We start from the raw sequence: 14,693 nt of genomic DNA, 5'->3' as shown, positions 1-14,693 counted from the left end.
GGTGCCACAGGAAAGCCCTGCTGGCCAGGCCATCAGGGCTCGCAGCCCCCTTCCCCGTGGGGACCACTGTGCACCCGGTGAGCCCGCCCCCGCTCCTGCAGAGAGTGGGAGGCAGCAGCCAGCGGCAGCCTCCGGGCGCCCCGCCAGCGCCCGCCCGGCGCCAAGGAGCAGGGCCTTCGGGAGCCCCGGCGGCATCCCACTGCCCCAGGGCCTCCTGACACAGGACTGCCCTGCTCCCCATGTCCACACCCTGGTCCCCAGCACTGGGGCAACGGAACCGTACATGGCACGGAATGATTAAGTCCTTCACTGAGGTGGGGAGATCAGCCTGGATTATTGGGGTGGGCCAGGTCATCACAACGTCCTTATAAGGCGGGGGGGGGGGGGGGAGGAGGAGACGTAATGATGGGAGCAGAGTCAGGGAGAGGGCCAAGGGGCATGGGCGCCTCTAGAAGCAGAAAAGGCCAGGACAGGTGCTCTCCTCGAGCCTCCAGAAGGAAAGGGGCCCCGGTGACGGCTGAGCCCAGTGAGGCCTGTGTTGGACCCCTGCCCTCAGAGCTGCAGGATAAAAAACCTGTGCTGCCTTAAGCCACCAGTTTGGCCTCCATGGCGCTGGGGCACGGACACGGGGGCTCCGTACCAGCTCAGCCTCCGGATGGGGCTCAGCGGGGCCTCCGGAGGCGGCTCTGGGATGCGCCCCAGTTGCTGAGGGCCGAGGGCTTCTTCCGTCCTGACCCTTCCTCTTCCTCCAGGTCTCTGGGAGCGGCGCCTCCTTGGCTAGACTGCCCCCCAGCCTGCCCCCCCTGCACTGAGGGGGGTACTCGGCCCAGTGCCTGTTACCAGGGACCCCCGGTTCCAGGCCGCCTGGATGAGGTAGGCACTTCAGAACGATGGCTGGATTCACACCTTCCCGGAGAGACTCACCGCCACCCGTGGCCTCCTGACCCCAGGTCCACATTTAGGGTGCACATCCACGTCCAGGACTAAGGGGAAGGGTCCTAGGGCATGTGGGGGATGGGGCTGGGGGAGACGCCTTGAGCGGTTTTACAGACAGTTTTTCCCTTTCAAAGAAACTGAAATCCACGTGACGTTAACCCTCTCACCCTGTATGCACTCCAGTGGTCTTCCCCACCCACTGCCTCGCTCTAGAACTCGGGCTCCGCCTCTAGAGGGAACCTCATCCCCAGGAGCAGCCCCTGGGCTGGTGGGTCCCCGGCCCCTGGCGATCCCTAAACTGCCGTCTGTCTCTGGATTTGCCTGTTTTGCCTCACGTCCATGGGATCATATGCGACGTGGCCTCTTGCGTCTGGCTTCCCTCCAGATACACGTGTATCTGACTTTCCCTCCTTTTTATGACCCAACAGACACTCTCCCTTAGGGCGAGAGCACACCGCTCACCCGCCGGCCCGCCGAGGGAGGTGCGCGTTGCCTCCGGCTGCCAGTACGGCCAGCGGACAGAGGGTCTCCCGAGCCAGCCGTCCAGCCGGGAGTGTACTGAGCAGGGCAGAGGGCAGCTCTACAGAACTGCCACTATAGTTCCCAGAGGAGCAGCACCTCGCTGGTACTGAAGGGACGTAAGTTCCGCAGTCTAGGCTACGAGCCGCTTATGTGATGCAGACCGTGCTTTCCGCCTCAATGGGAAGGAAACAATGCTCTGTGACATGCTGCGTCTTCCCAGATGCTCCTGCAGCTCCCTGCGGCCCCTCCTCTGCCCAGGCCGGGGCTCTTGCCAGCTCAGCTCTGTGATTTGTCCTGTGCTCCAGGAAGGGAGCGTCCCTGGGCCCGGAGTGTGTGCAGGAGAGGTACACCTGGCTGCTGGGTGGGGTGGGGCCAGCTTCTGGGACGGGCCCTGGTGTTCGTCTCTCTGCCCGCCCGCTCCCCCCCCCCCCCCCCAGGACACTAGGCGGTGGCGAAGGCTGGGAGGGGCAAACCCCTACAGGGTTATTGGGGGCCCGGTGCTCCAGAGCCCTGTGAGGTCCCTTCCCTGGAATCCAGGCAGCCCAGGACTTTCTCTGTGACACAGGACGCAGTGGAAATGGTGCTGCAAGACATCTGAGGTGGGTCGTGGGAAACACGGCCTCGTGACCATGTGCTGGGGGAGCTGCTGTCGTGGGAGAACCCCACTGCTCCGAGACTGCCATGCCACACACGGAAAGGTCACACACCGGGAGAAGGCCAGCCGGCCCATGGGAGCGGCCAGACACACGGCAAAGAGGCCATCTGGGTCACGTAAGCCCACGGGCCCTGCTGCTCCTGACCACAACCGCAGACAAACCCGAGGGGAGAGGTCGGGAGAGGGCAGAGCTGCCCATCTGGGCGGGGGCCATCCATGGACTGAGCTAGCAACAAATGGGTGCTTGCTTTGAGCCACGAAATGCTGGGGTGCCTTGTTGCACTTACGCAGCAATGGATAAAGAGACATGGGAGTCAGCTTCGGGGCCACATGGCCAGACCTGTCTGGGCTATTAGCCCTGGGGCCGTAGTTCAGAGAGCAGGACTCAGCTCCCCTACCCCGCGGACCTTAATGGTCCCGGGGAGGCAGTGGGTGAATTTGGAAGGGGTCCGCAGATCCACGCCCAAGGCAGGAGTCCAGCTGTTGGGGCCTTTCCACAGCTAGAGGGGTGTCAGCACGGTGGGACTTCCCAGGAAGGTGTGGGTAGCAGCAGGCTCCAGAGGTGAGGCCCGGACAGCTCCAGAGACAGGGAGTGTCAGCTCCTCCCGAGTCCGGCAGGTGGGCAGTGCCTCCCAGGCCAGCCCCCTGCCCCCCCAGGGGAGGGCTCGGCTCTGCGACGGCCCTGGTCCCGCCCCCTTCCCGGGCTCTTTTGCCTCGCCCTCCTTCCAGAGCTTCTGTCTTCCGGGCCAACAGGCACCCTGGAGGTGACTACACTGTCCCCCACCGTCGCCCGCGCAGTGACCCCGCGCGCAGCCGCCGACCGACCCCTTCCTTCCTCCTCTCGCAGGCGCCACCAGGCAGCCCCGACCCCTGACCGTTCTCTTCAGGGCCCAGCCTCTCCCCGGCTGGGGCCTGACCCCCACCTAATCTCCGGGGCCTTGGTCAACCCGTGTGGGCTGGGACAGCCGCTCGGCTCATCCCGCCGCAGCTGGACCGCGAAGTCCCGGGTCCGGCGGGTCCCCTCCAGCCCCGCCCGCCAGCCCTGCGCCGCAGCCGGGGTCCACCGGGCTGGCCCTCCCCGCTCGGCTCCCGCAGCGCGCGGAAGTGGGAGCGCCTCACCTGCGCGGCCCCCAGACCCCCTGGCAGGTGCCGCCCGCGGTCCGCCCCGTCCCGCCCCCGCTCGGCGCCCGTCCGCCCCGCCCCGCCCCGCGCGCACTGGGCATGCTCAAAGCCGGGTCACGCGCCGCGCGCCCGAGGCCCGTGCGCACTCTGCCCGTGGCCGCCCGGACCCGGCTGCCCGGCGCGCTGCCATGGAGCGCATCGAGGGCGCGGCCGTGGGCCGCTGCGCAGCCTCGCCCTACCTGCGGCCTCTCACGCTGCACTACCGCCAGGTGAGCCCGCCCGCGCGTGCGCCTTCCGCGGCCCCGCTCACCGTGGGCAACCCTCCCCCCCCCCCCCGCTCCCCCGGCCCCGCCGGAGCCCCGCCCCCACCATAGGTCCCGCCCCCCGGAGCCCCGCCCCCCGGAGCCCCGCCCCTCGCGCCTGGCCGAGCTCCCCCGCTCTGCGTGCGGCTCCGGTTCGAGCCGGGTTCCCAGCTGGGGTGAGCGCCCGGGTCGGGACGCCGCTGGGGGACCACTCATCTTTTTAAGGAGGCTTGGCAGGGCCCCAGCGCTCTGCACGTGGGCTGGCTTCCGAGGGCACCTCAGAGTCCCCACCTGCTCGGCCGGCAGGCGGGCTGCCCCTCGGGCATCCTTCCCCCACCCCGCCCTCCCACCTGTCACAGGAAGAGCAGGACCAGCCGACTTCCTGGGCGCCACGCACATAGCAGGTTCGGGAGAAGTATCTGTGGGGCGAATGAGAACCAGCTCTGTGGTTCGGGTCCACCGGCGCCCGCCCGCCTCCCAGTCGGGACAGCTGGGCCGGGTGTTCCGTGCTCCTCTCCCCGGCTGCCTCTGCGCTTGCAGCTACCTGTCCTCTCCGCGGCCCTTCGCTCAGCAGCCTCCAGCCTGAGGGAGGCCCCCGCGGCCCTCGCTTGCCCTGCCCGTGTAGTCCTTTGGCTCCGTCCTTGGGATGGGCCCAAGTTGGCAGTGCTGGCCTGGGACAGACGCAGGGGGTCAGGTGACAGACAGGGGCCTGGAGGTGGCTGCCCTTCTCCCTGGCACTGACTGTGGCTGCGCAGCCCCCCGGGGGCTGAGGCTCCGGGAGGCAGTGGGTGGGCGCAGGGTGGGCCAGGCGCATAACTGCTCTAGGGCCTGTGGCTACGGTTCTCTCCCGGTTTTGGTTTTGTTTTTGTTTTAAGTGCAGAGCCCAACGTGGGGCTGGAACCCACACCCCTGAGATCCTGACCTGAGCTGAGCTGAGGTCAAGAGTCAGATGCTTAACCGACTGAGCTACCCAGGAACTCTTTTCAGATTTTATCCTTAAGTAATCTCTACACCCAGCATGGGGCTCGAACTCACAACCCCAAGATCAAGGGTCGCACACTCTGCAGACTGAGCCAGCCAGGTGCCCCTCTCCCCGTGCCTGTGAAGTGTGGTAGCCCGTCCGTGTGTTCCCACTAATGGGTGCTGGTGACCAGAGCAGAGGAGGCTGTGATGGGCACAGTCCTGGGAACCAACGCAGCACGCCTCCAGGGGACATCGGGCTGGGCTGTGCGTGCCACTGAGGGACATCTGCAGCCCTTTGTCATGAGCTACCCCTGGTCAGGGGAGACGTGCTGGCCAGACAGGCCAGAGGCAGGTCATGTCTGTGGCTCTGAAGTCCCGTCTCTCCCTCCCAGGGCCCCTGGAAGATTAACCAGGCCTAGGACCCAACCGGCTGGTCCGGGGGTCCTGTGGAGGGGCTGGCTGGGCCTCACCGGCTGTCCTGGACTGCCCCTGGCACCCTGCCTTGGCTGGACCTGAGGGTCTGACAGACACTTTGATCTTGAGCTGAGAGAGTGCCCACGACTCGCACGAGGTGGCCCGTATCCCGAGGGAGGCCGGAGGCACAGCAGGCCTCCCCTGGAGCCCGTCCTGGGTGGGTGGCTGGCCCCAGGGTGGCCAGATGGCAGGCAGGCCCAGGCTTGCCTCCTGGGGGTGGTGCCTCTCAACGGCCTCCCAGGCAGCCCGGCCTGCGCACCACAGGGTGTCCAGCCTCCCGCCGCCTTGGAAACAAAGGCCCCACCACTCCTCTGGGACTCCTCTGCCTCCAGCCGAGCCGAAACCAATTTTCCCCGCGCTCCTCTTGCACCAGCGTGGGGGCCTCTGCCTGGAACACCCTTCGCTCGCTTCAGTGGGGCCTGGTGCACTGTCACCTCTTCCAGGAAGTCCTCCCTCTCCTGTGGTCCCAGCGGCACATTCTGCGTCTCTCGTGTCTTCAGGGCCTGGATAGAGCCCCAAAAGTGGGGCCTGCAGCTCTCCCGGACCTCAGGGCCGGCCCAGTGACCGAGGGTGGCTAGGCTAAGCCCGCTGGTGACAGGCCGCCTCGGGGCGGGGCCCCAGGGCCCTAGGGCCAGCCCCGTTGGCAGAGGCCCCTTGGGGAGCAGGCAGGGCCAAGTGGATGCTGTTGTTGGCTCTGGGCCCTGGGATGGGAGCCCACCTTGTCTAGCAGTGTCCAGCTGGCAGGAGTCTGGGCCCCTCGTACCCCTGACCGTCCCCCAGCAGGCCCTGCACCACCTCCTTCGTTCACTGATGGCTGCCTGGAGCCCCGGGAGCCCTTTGGGGGTGTGCTGCCCAGGCCCGGGGAGGGGGGGGGCAGGACGGTGGAGGCCAGTGACAAAACAGCAGGACCACAGGATGTGCGAGAGACGGCCTGAGACAGACACCGGGCTGGGGGAGGGGCTATCACCCGGCCGGTCACCGTCGTTGTCATTACATCACTCCATCCTGCAGGGCCGCCTCCCGCCTGCCTCGGGCGGTGCCGATGCCCTCTCAGGAGGCCGGCCAGCCCCTCCTGCCTTCCTGTCACCCTGTCCCCTGGCCCGAGGGAGCTTCAGCAGTGAACACCTGATCTCTGTGCCCTGGGGACCCTCCCTGTCCTGACTGCAAGGACACCTTTGCCTGTCTCTCCCCCACAGCCCCCACAGCCCACCCTCCACTTGCTGACAGGATACGTCTCTTTGCAGCGACTTGAGGTCAGCCTGTGCCTTTCCACCATTTGCTCTGGTTTTCTGCCTCGCCCCACCCCCCCACTGGAGCACCAGACTGTCGCTGACCTCCCCGGCCGGCCCGCGGCTCCTGCTCCTCCCCCACCTGCTGAGGCTCCCTCGGTGGGCCTCGAGTGGGTCTCCGGGCCGGTGCGGTGCGCGGGTCGTCTGGCCTTCTCAGCCGCCCTGAGCACTTGGAGCCTCGCTGGCAGCCCCGCGGCCCACCCTCACCCCTGTGCCATTTCTTTCAGAATGGCACTCAGAAGTCGTGGGACTTCATGAAGACACATGACAGGTGAGAGCCCAGCCTGGCCTGGTTGCCTGGGAAGCCCCCGACTGCTGCCCGCTGGGACGCTGGGCCCCTGGGGGCCTGGAGCCCCACCCCTGCCTCTGGCTCCTGGCTCAGGCCCCGGTGGACCTGGAAGAGGCCATCTGGGTGCCCTCGCCCGCCCCGGGCATCAGGGGTGTGGGCTGGATGGCAGTGTGGCTCGAGGAGCGTGGCTGGTGGGCGGCTGGCCAGCGGGGGCCACGTGTCCTGTCAGTCACCCGGCCTCGGCTGCTGCCACCCCTAGCTAACCCTAACCCCACCCTCTTGCCCCCATTCGGCCAGTTGGAATGCAGTGAGCCTGGCCAGCCCTGGCCCTGCCTGGGCCTCAGTCTCCCCATCCCGGTAAGGGACCAGTTTTCCCAGGCTGCTGGGGAGAGGAGGTGGGCCCGGCATGCTGGGAACGGGGCATGGGGGCCAGGGGCCCCAGGGAGACGAGGTGAGGGGGCTGCTTCCGTGCTGAGCTCTGTCCACCCCCCGCAGTGTGGCCATTCTCATGTTCAACTCTTCCCAGCAGAGCCTGGTGTTGGTGAAGCAGTTCCGGCCAGGTGAGGCCGGCCAGAGCGGGCCGCGGGGGGAGGGGAGGGCTGCAGGGGGCACGTTCAGGCCCCTGGGGGCCATCGGGTCCGAACGCAGACATGGGGCGGGGGGGCGGGCTCCAGGGGAAACTAAAGCCCCGTGAGGGGGTCTGGCCTGGAGCGGGGCGCGTGGAGGCCTCGACAGCACGGCTGTGACCGTGGTCAACACCCCCCGGCCCCCAGCTGTGTATGTGGGCGAGGTCGAGCGCCTCTTCCCCGGGTGCCTGGCGGCCGTGGCCCAGGACGGACCCCGGGCGCTGCAGGTGGAGCTGCCTGGCTCGGCGGGGGTGACCTACGAGCTGTGCGCTGGCCTCATGGACCACCCTGGGCTCTCGCTGGAGGACGTGGCCTGTGCGGAGGCTTGGGAGGAGTGTGGCTACCGGCTGGCTCCCTCCGACCTGCGCCGGGTCGCCACGTACAAGTGAGTGGGGTTGGGCCCGCGGGCCTGCCAGGCCGGGGTGGGGGGGCATCTTGTGGTCAGCACCGCCCCCGGGGGGGTGCGACGCGCTGGGGGGGCAGCGAGCGCCCCGTCCTCACGGGTGTGCGGCTCCTCTTTGTTTTCCAACATGGAGTTGGGGGGAGGTGGGGCAGCACGCACCTCAGATCGCGATCCAGGCCGGAACCCGGGGCTCTGGGGGGCAGTTCTGGAGCACGCAGCGCCCCCACCCTGCGGCCCTAGCAGCTGCTGCCGACAGATACCTCTACTTCCTGTGGGATTAAGCACCGGGCGCTGGGGGTGGGGGTGAGTCACAGATCTGCTGGCAGACGGCGCCTCAGGAATGAGGCTGGGGTGGGGGGGGGCAGGGGTCCGGCCTTGCTGGGGAGCGGAAACCGTGTGGCCCGGAGCCTGGGTGTCCCCACCATGTTCCCCACGAGGCCCGCAGCTGGGGCTGTCCTCCCAGGATGGGATGTTGGGGTGAGGCCCATCCCGCCCCTGCCCCAGGAATGCCGTCAGGGTCCCTGACCCTGGTGAAGTCTGGGAGCAGGAGGACGGTCCTGGCAGTGACACCCCGTCCCCAGCGCTGAGCACTGGCCGCTGGCAGCCGTCCCCAGAGGGGGGAGCTCTGCTCCTCAGCCCAGCGCAGGAACCACTCGGTGTGGGGCCCAGGCCCAGGGCTTTGTCGCGGTGTCTCCCTGGCCTAGGGGCTGGGGGCTGGAGCTGACCTCCGGCACACGAGGGAGCCCCCGCGTCGAACATAAGATGCCAAGCGGCTGAGTGTCTTGGTCTGAGGGGCAGGCCTCGGTGACCTGCGGGCGTCCTCCTCGGCGCTGAGGTCCCAGAGGATGTGAGGGGCCTGATCTGGAGCTGGCGTTGAGCCGGGAGGAGGCACTCTGGAAGGTGGGGGACCCCAGATGAGGTGAGCCTGGGCGGAGTCGTGGCAGAGAGGCCGGCCCAAGCGCGGCCCAGGCTGCAACGTTTCCACGAGCAGGGCTATGGCTTGATCGTGAGGGTGCTGGGGAGCCCAGGAGGGCTCTAGGCAGCAAGCGGCATGGTAAAGACTTGCATTTTGGAGGCAAGGGCTGGCTGTGGCAGGGGGGCAGGACTGAGGGGCTGGAGGAGAGGTCAGGGCAGCTGTCCCTGCGGACCCGGGGGCTGGACAGACAGCAGAGAGGTCTCGTGCCTTTTCTTCGTGTGGAGGTGATCCAGGCCACTCACCTGCCAGGCACAGGTGACAAGGCCCGAAGGCACATTCCTCTTGCTCTGGGTCAAAGGCTGTGCCTGTCTCCTTCACAAGCTGGCGGAACCTGGGACCGGAAACCCCACACGCTGGCGCTTCCATCAAAGGCGCAGCCTGTGGCCACCGTTGTAAACAGGCCATCGGGAGAGGACTGTGGCAGATAAGAGTCTGGGGCGGGGGAAGCAGCTAGGTGAGGCCGGTCGGGATGGGGTTGGCCCTCCTGGGGGGTGGGGCACGGGAGCTCTGTCAGCCGTCTCTGCCCTCCGCGCCCGGGCAGGTCTGCAAGAGCAGCCTCCGCCCTGCGGGTGTCTGGCTGGCCTGGCGCCCCCGGTCCCCCCGCCCCCCGCACACTCACGCGGGACCTTCCCCTGCGGTTCTGGGACGCGGGCGGGCCCGCCATGGCCCTGCCCTCACAGACGGCAGTTCCCGTGGCTGCCCGTTCTCGCCAGTCTGGGCCACCGCACTTCCCCTGGGTGTCTGCCCCCCTCCTGGCGGCCAGCGGCCCGCTCTGGCCACCTGTCCACACCCCTCCACGCCCCAGCTGCCTCAGCATGGCTGTCCCCAGCCTGGAACTGGTGTCCTGCAGATGCTGGGGTTGGGGGCTCTCACAGGGCAGGTCACACGGGTCGCCAGGAGGGCCCTTGCTTCCAGCCCGCCTGGAGCCTCGGGTGGGAAGGGAGGCCCTGGCTGAGGGGCTCACGTGAGCAGAGGGCAGCGGCCTGCCTGGCGTCTGCACTGCCGAATGTGGCAGAGACCTCGCGGCTTCCGTCAGCCCACAGTTAGGACCTCGAAGTCGCTGTGGGTCAGCCGTCTGCTTCTTGGGAACGGGGCCCAGCGCTCAGGGTTTTGCTGTCCTGCAGTCAGGGTCGGCTGGGCTTGGCTGGGCTCGTTCTGGGGCTCGGGACCCCCTTCCCAGCGCACACGGTCGCGGCAGAATTCAGCTCCTTGTGGCTGTGTGACCGAGGGCCCTCTTTCCTGGCTGGCTGGCTGGTGGCCGGGGACCACAGTCAGCAACTTAAGGCCACCTGCGGGCCTGGACCACGTGGCCCCCTCACAGGGCAGCTTGCTTTGTCCGCAAGGCCTGCGGGACGGGCTTGTGTCTCTGACTTCCTCCGTCTCCCCTCTCCAAACCTGCACTGAAGAGCTCACCTAGTTCGGTTAGGCCCACCAACGTGATCTCTGTGGACGAGTCAAAGTCATCTGATTAAGGCCCTTAGTTACACCTGCAGAATCCTTCCATCTCTGCCACGTGACATAATCGCAGAAGCCACACCCAGCATACTGCCAGGTTTCTGCTACACCCGAAGGTCGCAGGAATCTGGGGGTGGGGGGCCCGGGGGGGTGCACCCCGGAGTCCTGCCTACCAGACTGGCCTGCCTAGCCCTGGGGGGGGGGGGGCTAGAAGGAGGGCTGGAGGGAGCAGGACAGGTGTGTCCGTGAGGCCCGTGTGGGCGGTTCAGTAGGTGCTGTTTCAACCCACAGGTCTGGCGTGGGACTGACCGGCTCCAGCCAGACCATGTTCTACGCAGAGGTGACCGATTCCCAGCGGAGCGGCCCGGGCGGGGGCCTGGCAGAGGAGGGCGAGCTCATCCAAGTGGTGCATCTGCCGCTGGATGGGGCCCAGGCCTTCGCGGATGACCCGGATGTCCCCAAGACCCTTGGTGTCCTCTTTGGCATCTCGTGGTTCCTCAGCTGTGTGGCTCCTGGGCTGGGTCCCCGGTGAGACTCCGGGGGGTCGGGACCAAGGTCGGCCACGGTCACCTCCTGCAGATCCAATAAAGGCTTGTACAACTCCAGCCTGTGTCCTCTGGCTCCGAGCGGTGGCCCCAGGTGGGCTGGGGCAGGTGGAGGGACCGCGGGTCTTTCCCCGATGGGCCCTGGGGGAGGGTGGGCTTTCCACCAAGAGGCCTCTGGCAGCAGGCAGGGCAGGGACTGCTGAGGGCGGCTGGTGGCCGGCAGACGGCTAAGGTCAGGCCTTAGGTGGGGGCTCGGCCAGGCCAGGCGCTCAGGGAGGACAGAGTGCTGGGCCATGGGGTGGCCGTGGAGCGGTGGCAGAGCCAGCCCTGGGGAGGAGGTGGGGACAGAGCCGCAGGCTGTTCATTCTCGAGGGCGCGTGCTCCCAGGACCCTACCCTCTCCTGGAGTCCGAAGCCAGGGCCGCTCTGGGTCTAGCGCCACCCCCCCACCCGACGGCCCGGGCAGTGCTCTGGGCAGTTGGAGTCGGTGATAAGAACTCCCTCTGCCCGCTGGCCTGCGTGTGGCGTGGCCTACAAAGCTGGGAGGATCCCTGCCCTGCACGCTGGCCTGTCTTAAGGGTCAGGGGCTGCATGAGCTGCCTTTGTGACCCTTAAAACACTTGGGCTCACAGGAGAGCTGGGTGACTGCTCAGCTACGCTCCCAGTAAATGCTCCATACGAAGCGGGTGGATGGGGGTCCTAAGTGGCGAGGGTGTGCCAGTCACCACAGTCCAGGTTGGGCAGTCGGTCGGTCGGGGACGGGGGCCCAGCCTGAGCGCTGGGGACGCTCCTGGAATGAGGGCCAGCCTGACCCCCTTTGCAGCTGGTGACCTGTCCTGGCCCTCCCCCCCCAGAGCCCTCCCAAGTCCTCTGGTCCACCGAGGGCGGCGGCACGGATGATGGGTTGTGGGCAGCTGGGGGAGGGCCGGGTGCCCACGGGCTGTTGCGGTCACAGGCAGTAGGAGCTGGCATGGTCGGGAGCTCTGCTCCGAACATGACTTCAGCGTCCCCGCGGACCAGACCTCAGGCTGGAATGGGGCGGGTGCTGAGGAAGGGCCTGCCTTTGGCTCCCACTGAGACCCCACTGCCAGGTGGGGGCCACTCTTTCTGGCTGAGGTCACCCTGCCCTCCGGTAATCCCCCTGCCCTGCCCCAGGCTGACCCCACTCAGGCAGCACACGTGGAAGGCCCCTCCCTTCAGCCGGGGAGGGGGCCGGGGCGACAGGCACAGCGCAGACAGCCCCTGGGCCTGGCATTCGAGGCCGTCCTGAGGAGGCTGTGCCCAAGGGGCCCACCCGAGCGGCACCACCTGTATGCAAATGCTGGCTGCGACCCAGGTGGGGCCTCCAGGGAGCCCAGCCAGTTGAGTGGCACACTGCTGGGAGTGGCCCTCAGGTGTGTGCTGTGCGACCAAGGGGGCTGGCAGGGCTCGGCTGCGGCAGGGTCCAGAGGAGCGGGCCGCGCCGGGCCTCGGTGCATCCGGAGAACGGCTCGCAGGGCGGGAACCCTGCCCAGCCTAGAACCACCCCACCTCCCTCTCTCTTGCCTGCCTGGTGCCCCCCTCTAGGGCCCCACTGTCCCTCCTCGCTGACCTGCAGGTGCTGCCCGCTGCCTCAGAGGGGCCCTGGCAGGCTGGTGCCGGGGAGCAGCTGGGGGCTGGGAAGCGGCAGGCGGGGGGGCGAGGGGCAGAGCCCCCGGACTTGGGTGCGCTCCAGCCCCCTCATTCTGCTCTGCAGCCTGATGGGGGCAGGTCAGCAGGCCGTGCCGCTGGGCCTGATGGAGCTGGCATCGATTTCCCAGCACTGGGGGGTGGGGGGGGGGCTGTAACCGGAAACTCCCCTCCCTGGCCGCTATATTTAGCACCACAGAACACGGGCGGAAGCGCAGCTCCCTCCTGAGCCAAGCCGGCTCCATCCAGACTCCGGGCAGCCTGCACCCTGGCCTGGCCCTGAAGATCCCCTGCCAGGTCGGGGGCCTCCGCCCCTCCCACACCTTGTCAAGCGCCCACCTCAGAGCATGCCCGAGCGCCCCTGGTACTGGGGCGCTCGGAGAGGGAGCCCCCAGGCTAGAGGTGGGTGTCGCGGCCCAGTGGGCCCCAGAACAGGGATGGGGTCTCTCTGGAAGAGGCGGGGCAGCCCGGCCCAGCATGGGTGATACAGGCGCCCTGGGCCCCATAGGATCCCCAGCCCTCCGGCCCAAGGCTGCAGAAACCCCTATGGGGAGCACCCTGAGGGGAGGACTTCTCCCTCTCGCGGCAGCCTCCAAGGCCCACCCCTTGCCTGAAGTGGCCACCTTTGTGACTCGAACCTCTCCTGGGAATTAAGTCCGGGCTGAGGCTCCTGGGAAGCAGAAGGAGAATGGGGGCGGTGAGAGGCAGGAGCCTTCTGTGCCCTGCAGGGCGGGGCACGCTGGGCAGGGAGGCGAGGAGCTGGCCCCTGACAGGCACCCTGGGTCTGCCGAACCCCTGGTACCGCCCTGATGGTCACCCAGCTGCCCTGCTCCCGAAAGGCCCCGAGGGAGGCAGGTGGCAGCAGGCCATTGTCTCCCTAGCTTTGCAAGGCAGGTGGGGGCTCTCTCTGCCCGCGAGGCAGGGCTGGCCAGCCGGAGGGGCCCCGGGGAGGCCACCCCCCTCGACAGGCTGAGCTTGAGTCTTGAGATGCAGCGAGCATCCCTCCCTGGTACCTCCCAGCTGAGACCGCTCCGAGCACGGAAAGAACCCCTGCCGGAACTCAGCAGCTTCTGGAACTGGCGGCTCAGCGAGTCTCCGGCTCGTCCTTCCCTCCTGCAGCTGGCTGTGGGCAGGAAGCTTCAGAGGTGGATGAGGGAGGGGCGTGTGGGGGGATTGTTCTCTGGATTACGCCCACCACTTGTCTGGGGATTCTGCACCCCCCCTCCCCAGTCCCTCTGCTGCCAGGCCCCGGTCTGGCAGTCCCGGGCCTCCCTGCCCTGGCTTTACCCCTGCCGCCCCTCTCCCCGCAGCCAGGGACCTCTGTGAAAATGGAAGTCTCTACAGTGCAGCCCGACCCAGCTCAGCTTCTCTCTGTGACTTCCCCTTGGTCTCAGCGGAAGACTAGCGCAGAGGCCCAGCGCGGCCGGCAGTCACTAGCACCAGCAGCCTCACCTATGCCCCTCACCCCCTGTGCCTCTGCCTTTGTGTCTTTCTCACAGGCTTTCACCTGGGTCAGGCTCCCTCACCCCAGGGCCTTTGCACGTGCTTTCCCCAGCTCCTCACCTGGCTGACTCATCTGCCTTTGGGTCTTAGTAGACCCCCTGCCCCGTTTGCCCCCCCTGCCTCACCCTTTAAGTTTGTCAATCTAGCTTTGTTCGTGCCTGGGCCGGGCCCCCCCAAGGGTTCACCACTTGGCTGAATGCTGGGTAAAGGTGCCTAGAACTTTCCTGGATAGTGGGGGCAGAGGTCACAGGCTAGGATGGAGCCCTGGGCCCCTGGAGCTGTGTTTGGGTCTCCTCGCTTGTCTAGGGGCCAGGAGTATGTGGGTGCCTGCTTCTGAGCCAAAGAGAAGGAGCCCCCCCCCACCCTGCGCCCCTGTCCCTGTGACCCCTCCCCTGCAGGCAGTAACTGGAAGGCTCCAACCCAGTTTGCATTCCCTTATTTGGTGTGCGTCCTGCCCCCACCCCCCCATCCCAGCAGCTAGGGCTCAGGTCGGCAGGGATGGGTGCCAGGCCCATCCCTTCAGGGGCTTCCAGCTGCTCCTGTGGCCTGCATCCTAGAGGGGCTGCTGAGCGGCATCAGTCTGGCCCCCTTGAAAGCCTCTTCTCCCAGGAAGCCTTCTGTGCCTCCCCCCACCCCATAGCAATTACAAGCTCCAGGCAGGGGCTGTACTTCCAGCCCAAGGGCCCGCAACAGACTCGCTCCAGGAGCCAGAGTTGAGAAGATAGCCCAGTGTTTGTGGGGGTGGGGTCAGAAGACCCCTGTGGACTTCGGGTCCCTAACCGCCAAGACGACCGCCAGCCCTGGAAGGGACCCTGCTTGCTGGAGGGGGGCTGATGTTTGCAGACAAGGAGCCCTTGGTATTGACCCCGGATGGGTGGGTGGGGGGGGGCGGCGCGAGGTTACCCCGGCAGAGGGCAGCACGGTGATGACGGAGAAACGGGACGTGGGGACCTGGTGACCAGGACA

General features: G+C 67.5%; 1 protein-coding gene and 1 long non-coding RNA gene across 2 annotated transcripts; one reads left to right on the top strand and one right to left on the bottom strand.

Moving 5' to 3' along the window:
• The first annotated feature begins 3,338 nt into the window (after positions 1-3,338).
• On the top strand, positions 3,339-10,617 carry NUDT14 (nudix hydrolase 14). Its single transcript, XM_027066790.2, has 5 exons — positions 3,339-3,504; positions 6,491-6,534; positions 7,048-7,112; positions 7,326-7,563; positions 10,304-10,617. Exons 1-5 carry the CDS (start codon positions 3,424-3,426, stop codon positions 10,542-10,544), a joined length of 669 nt encoding a protein of 222 aa, XP_026922591.1. The 5' UTR covers positions 3,339-3,423; the 3' UTR covers positions 10,545-10,617.
• LOC128316144 (uncharacterized) lies at positions 10,324-14,035 on the bottom strand. Its single transcript, XR_008299759.1, has 2 exons — positions 13,238-14,035; positions 10,324-12,894 (listed from the first exon to the last, which is right to left on the bottom strand). It is a non-coding gene; the product is annotated as an uncharacterized LOC128316144 (long non-coding RNA).
• Positions 14,036-14,693: the final 658 nt, after the last annotated feature.

This window comes from Acinonyx jubatus, chromosome B3 (assembly GCF_027475565.1).
Source record: "Acinonyx jubatus isolate Ajub_Pintada_27869175 chromosome B3, VMU_Ajub_asm_v1.0, whole genome shotgun sequence".
NCBI classification, from domain to species: Eukaryota; Metazoa; Chordata; class Mammalia; order Carnivora; family Felidae; genus Acinonyx; species Acinonyx jubatus.
Note: the sequence above shows the minus strand (reverse complement) of the source record. Positions and strands in the feature narration are given on the sequence as shown.

Bases quoted from the DNA above. Each gene is read 5' to 3' on its own strand.
- NUDT14 (XM_027066790.2), top strand. From the start codon at position 3,424: ATGGAGCGCATCGAGGGCGCGGCCGTGGGCCGCTGCGCAGCCTCGCCC. The intron at 3,505-6,490 runs GTGAGCCCGCCC...CATTTCTTTCAG, and splicing joins TCACGCTGCACTACCGCCAG to AATGGCACTCAGAAGTCGTG. The intron at 6,535-7,047 runs GTGAGAGCCCAG...CACCCCCCGCAG, and splicing joins TTCATGAAGACACATGACAG to TGTGGCCATTCTCATGTTCA.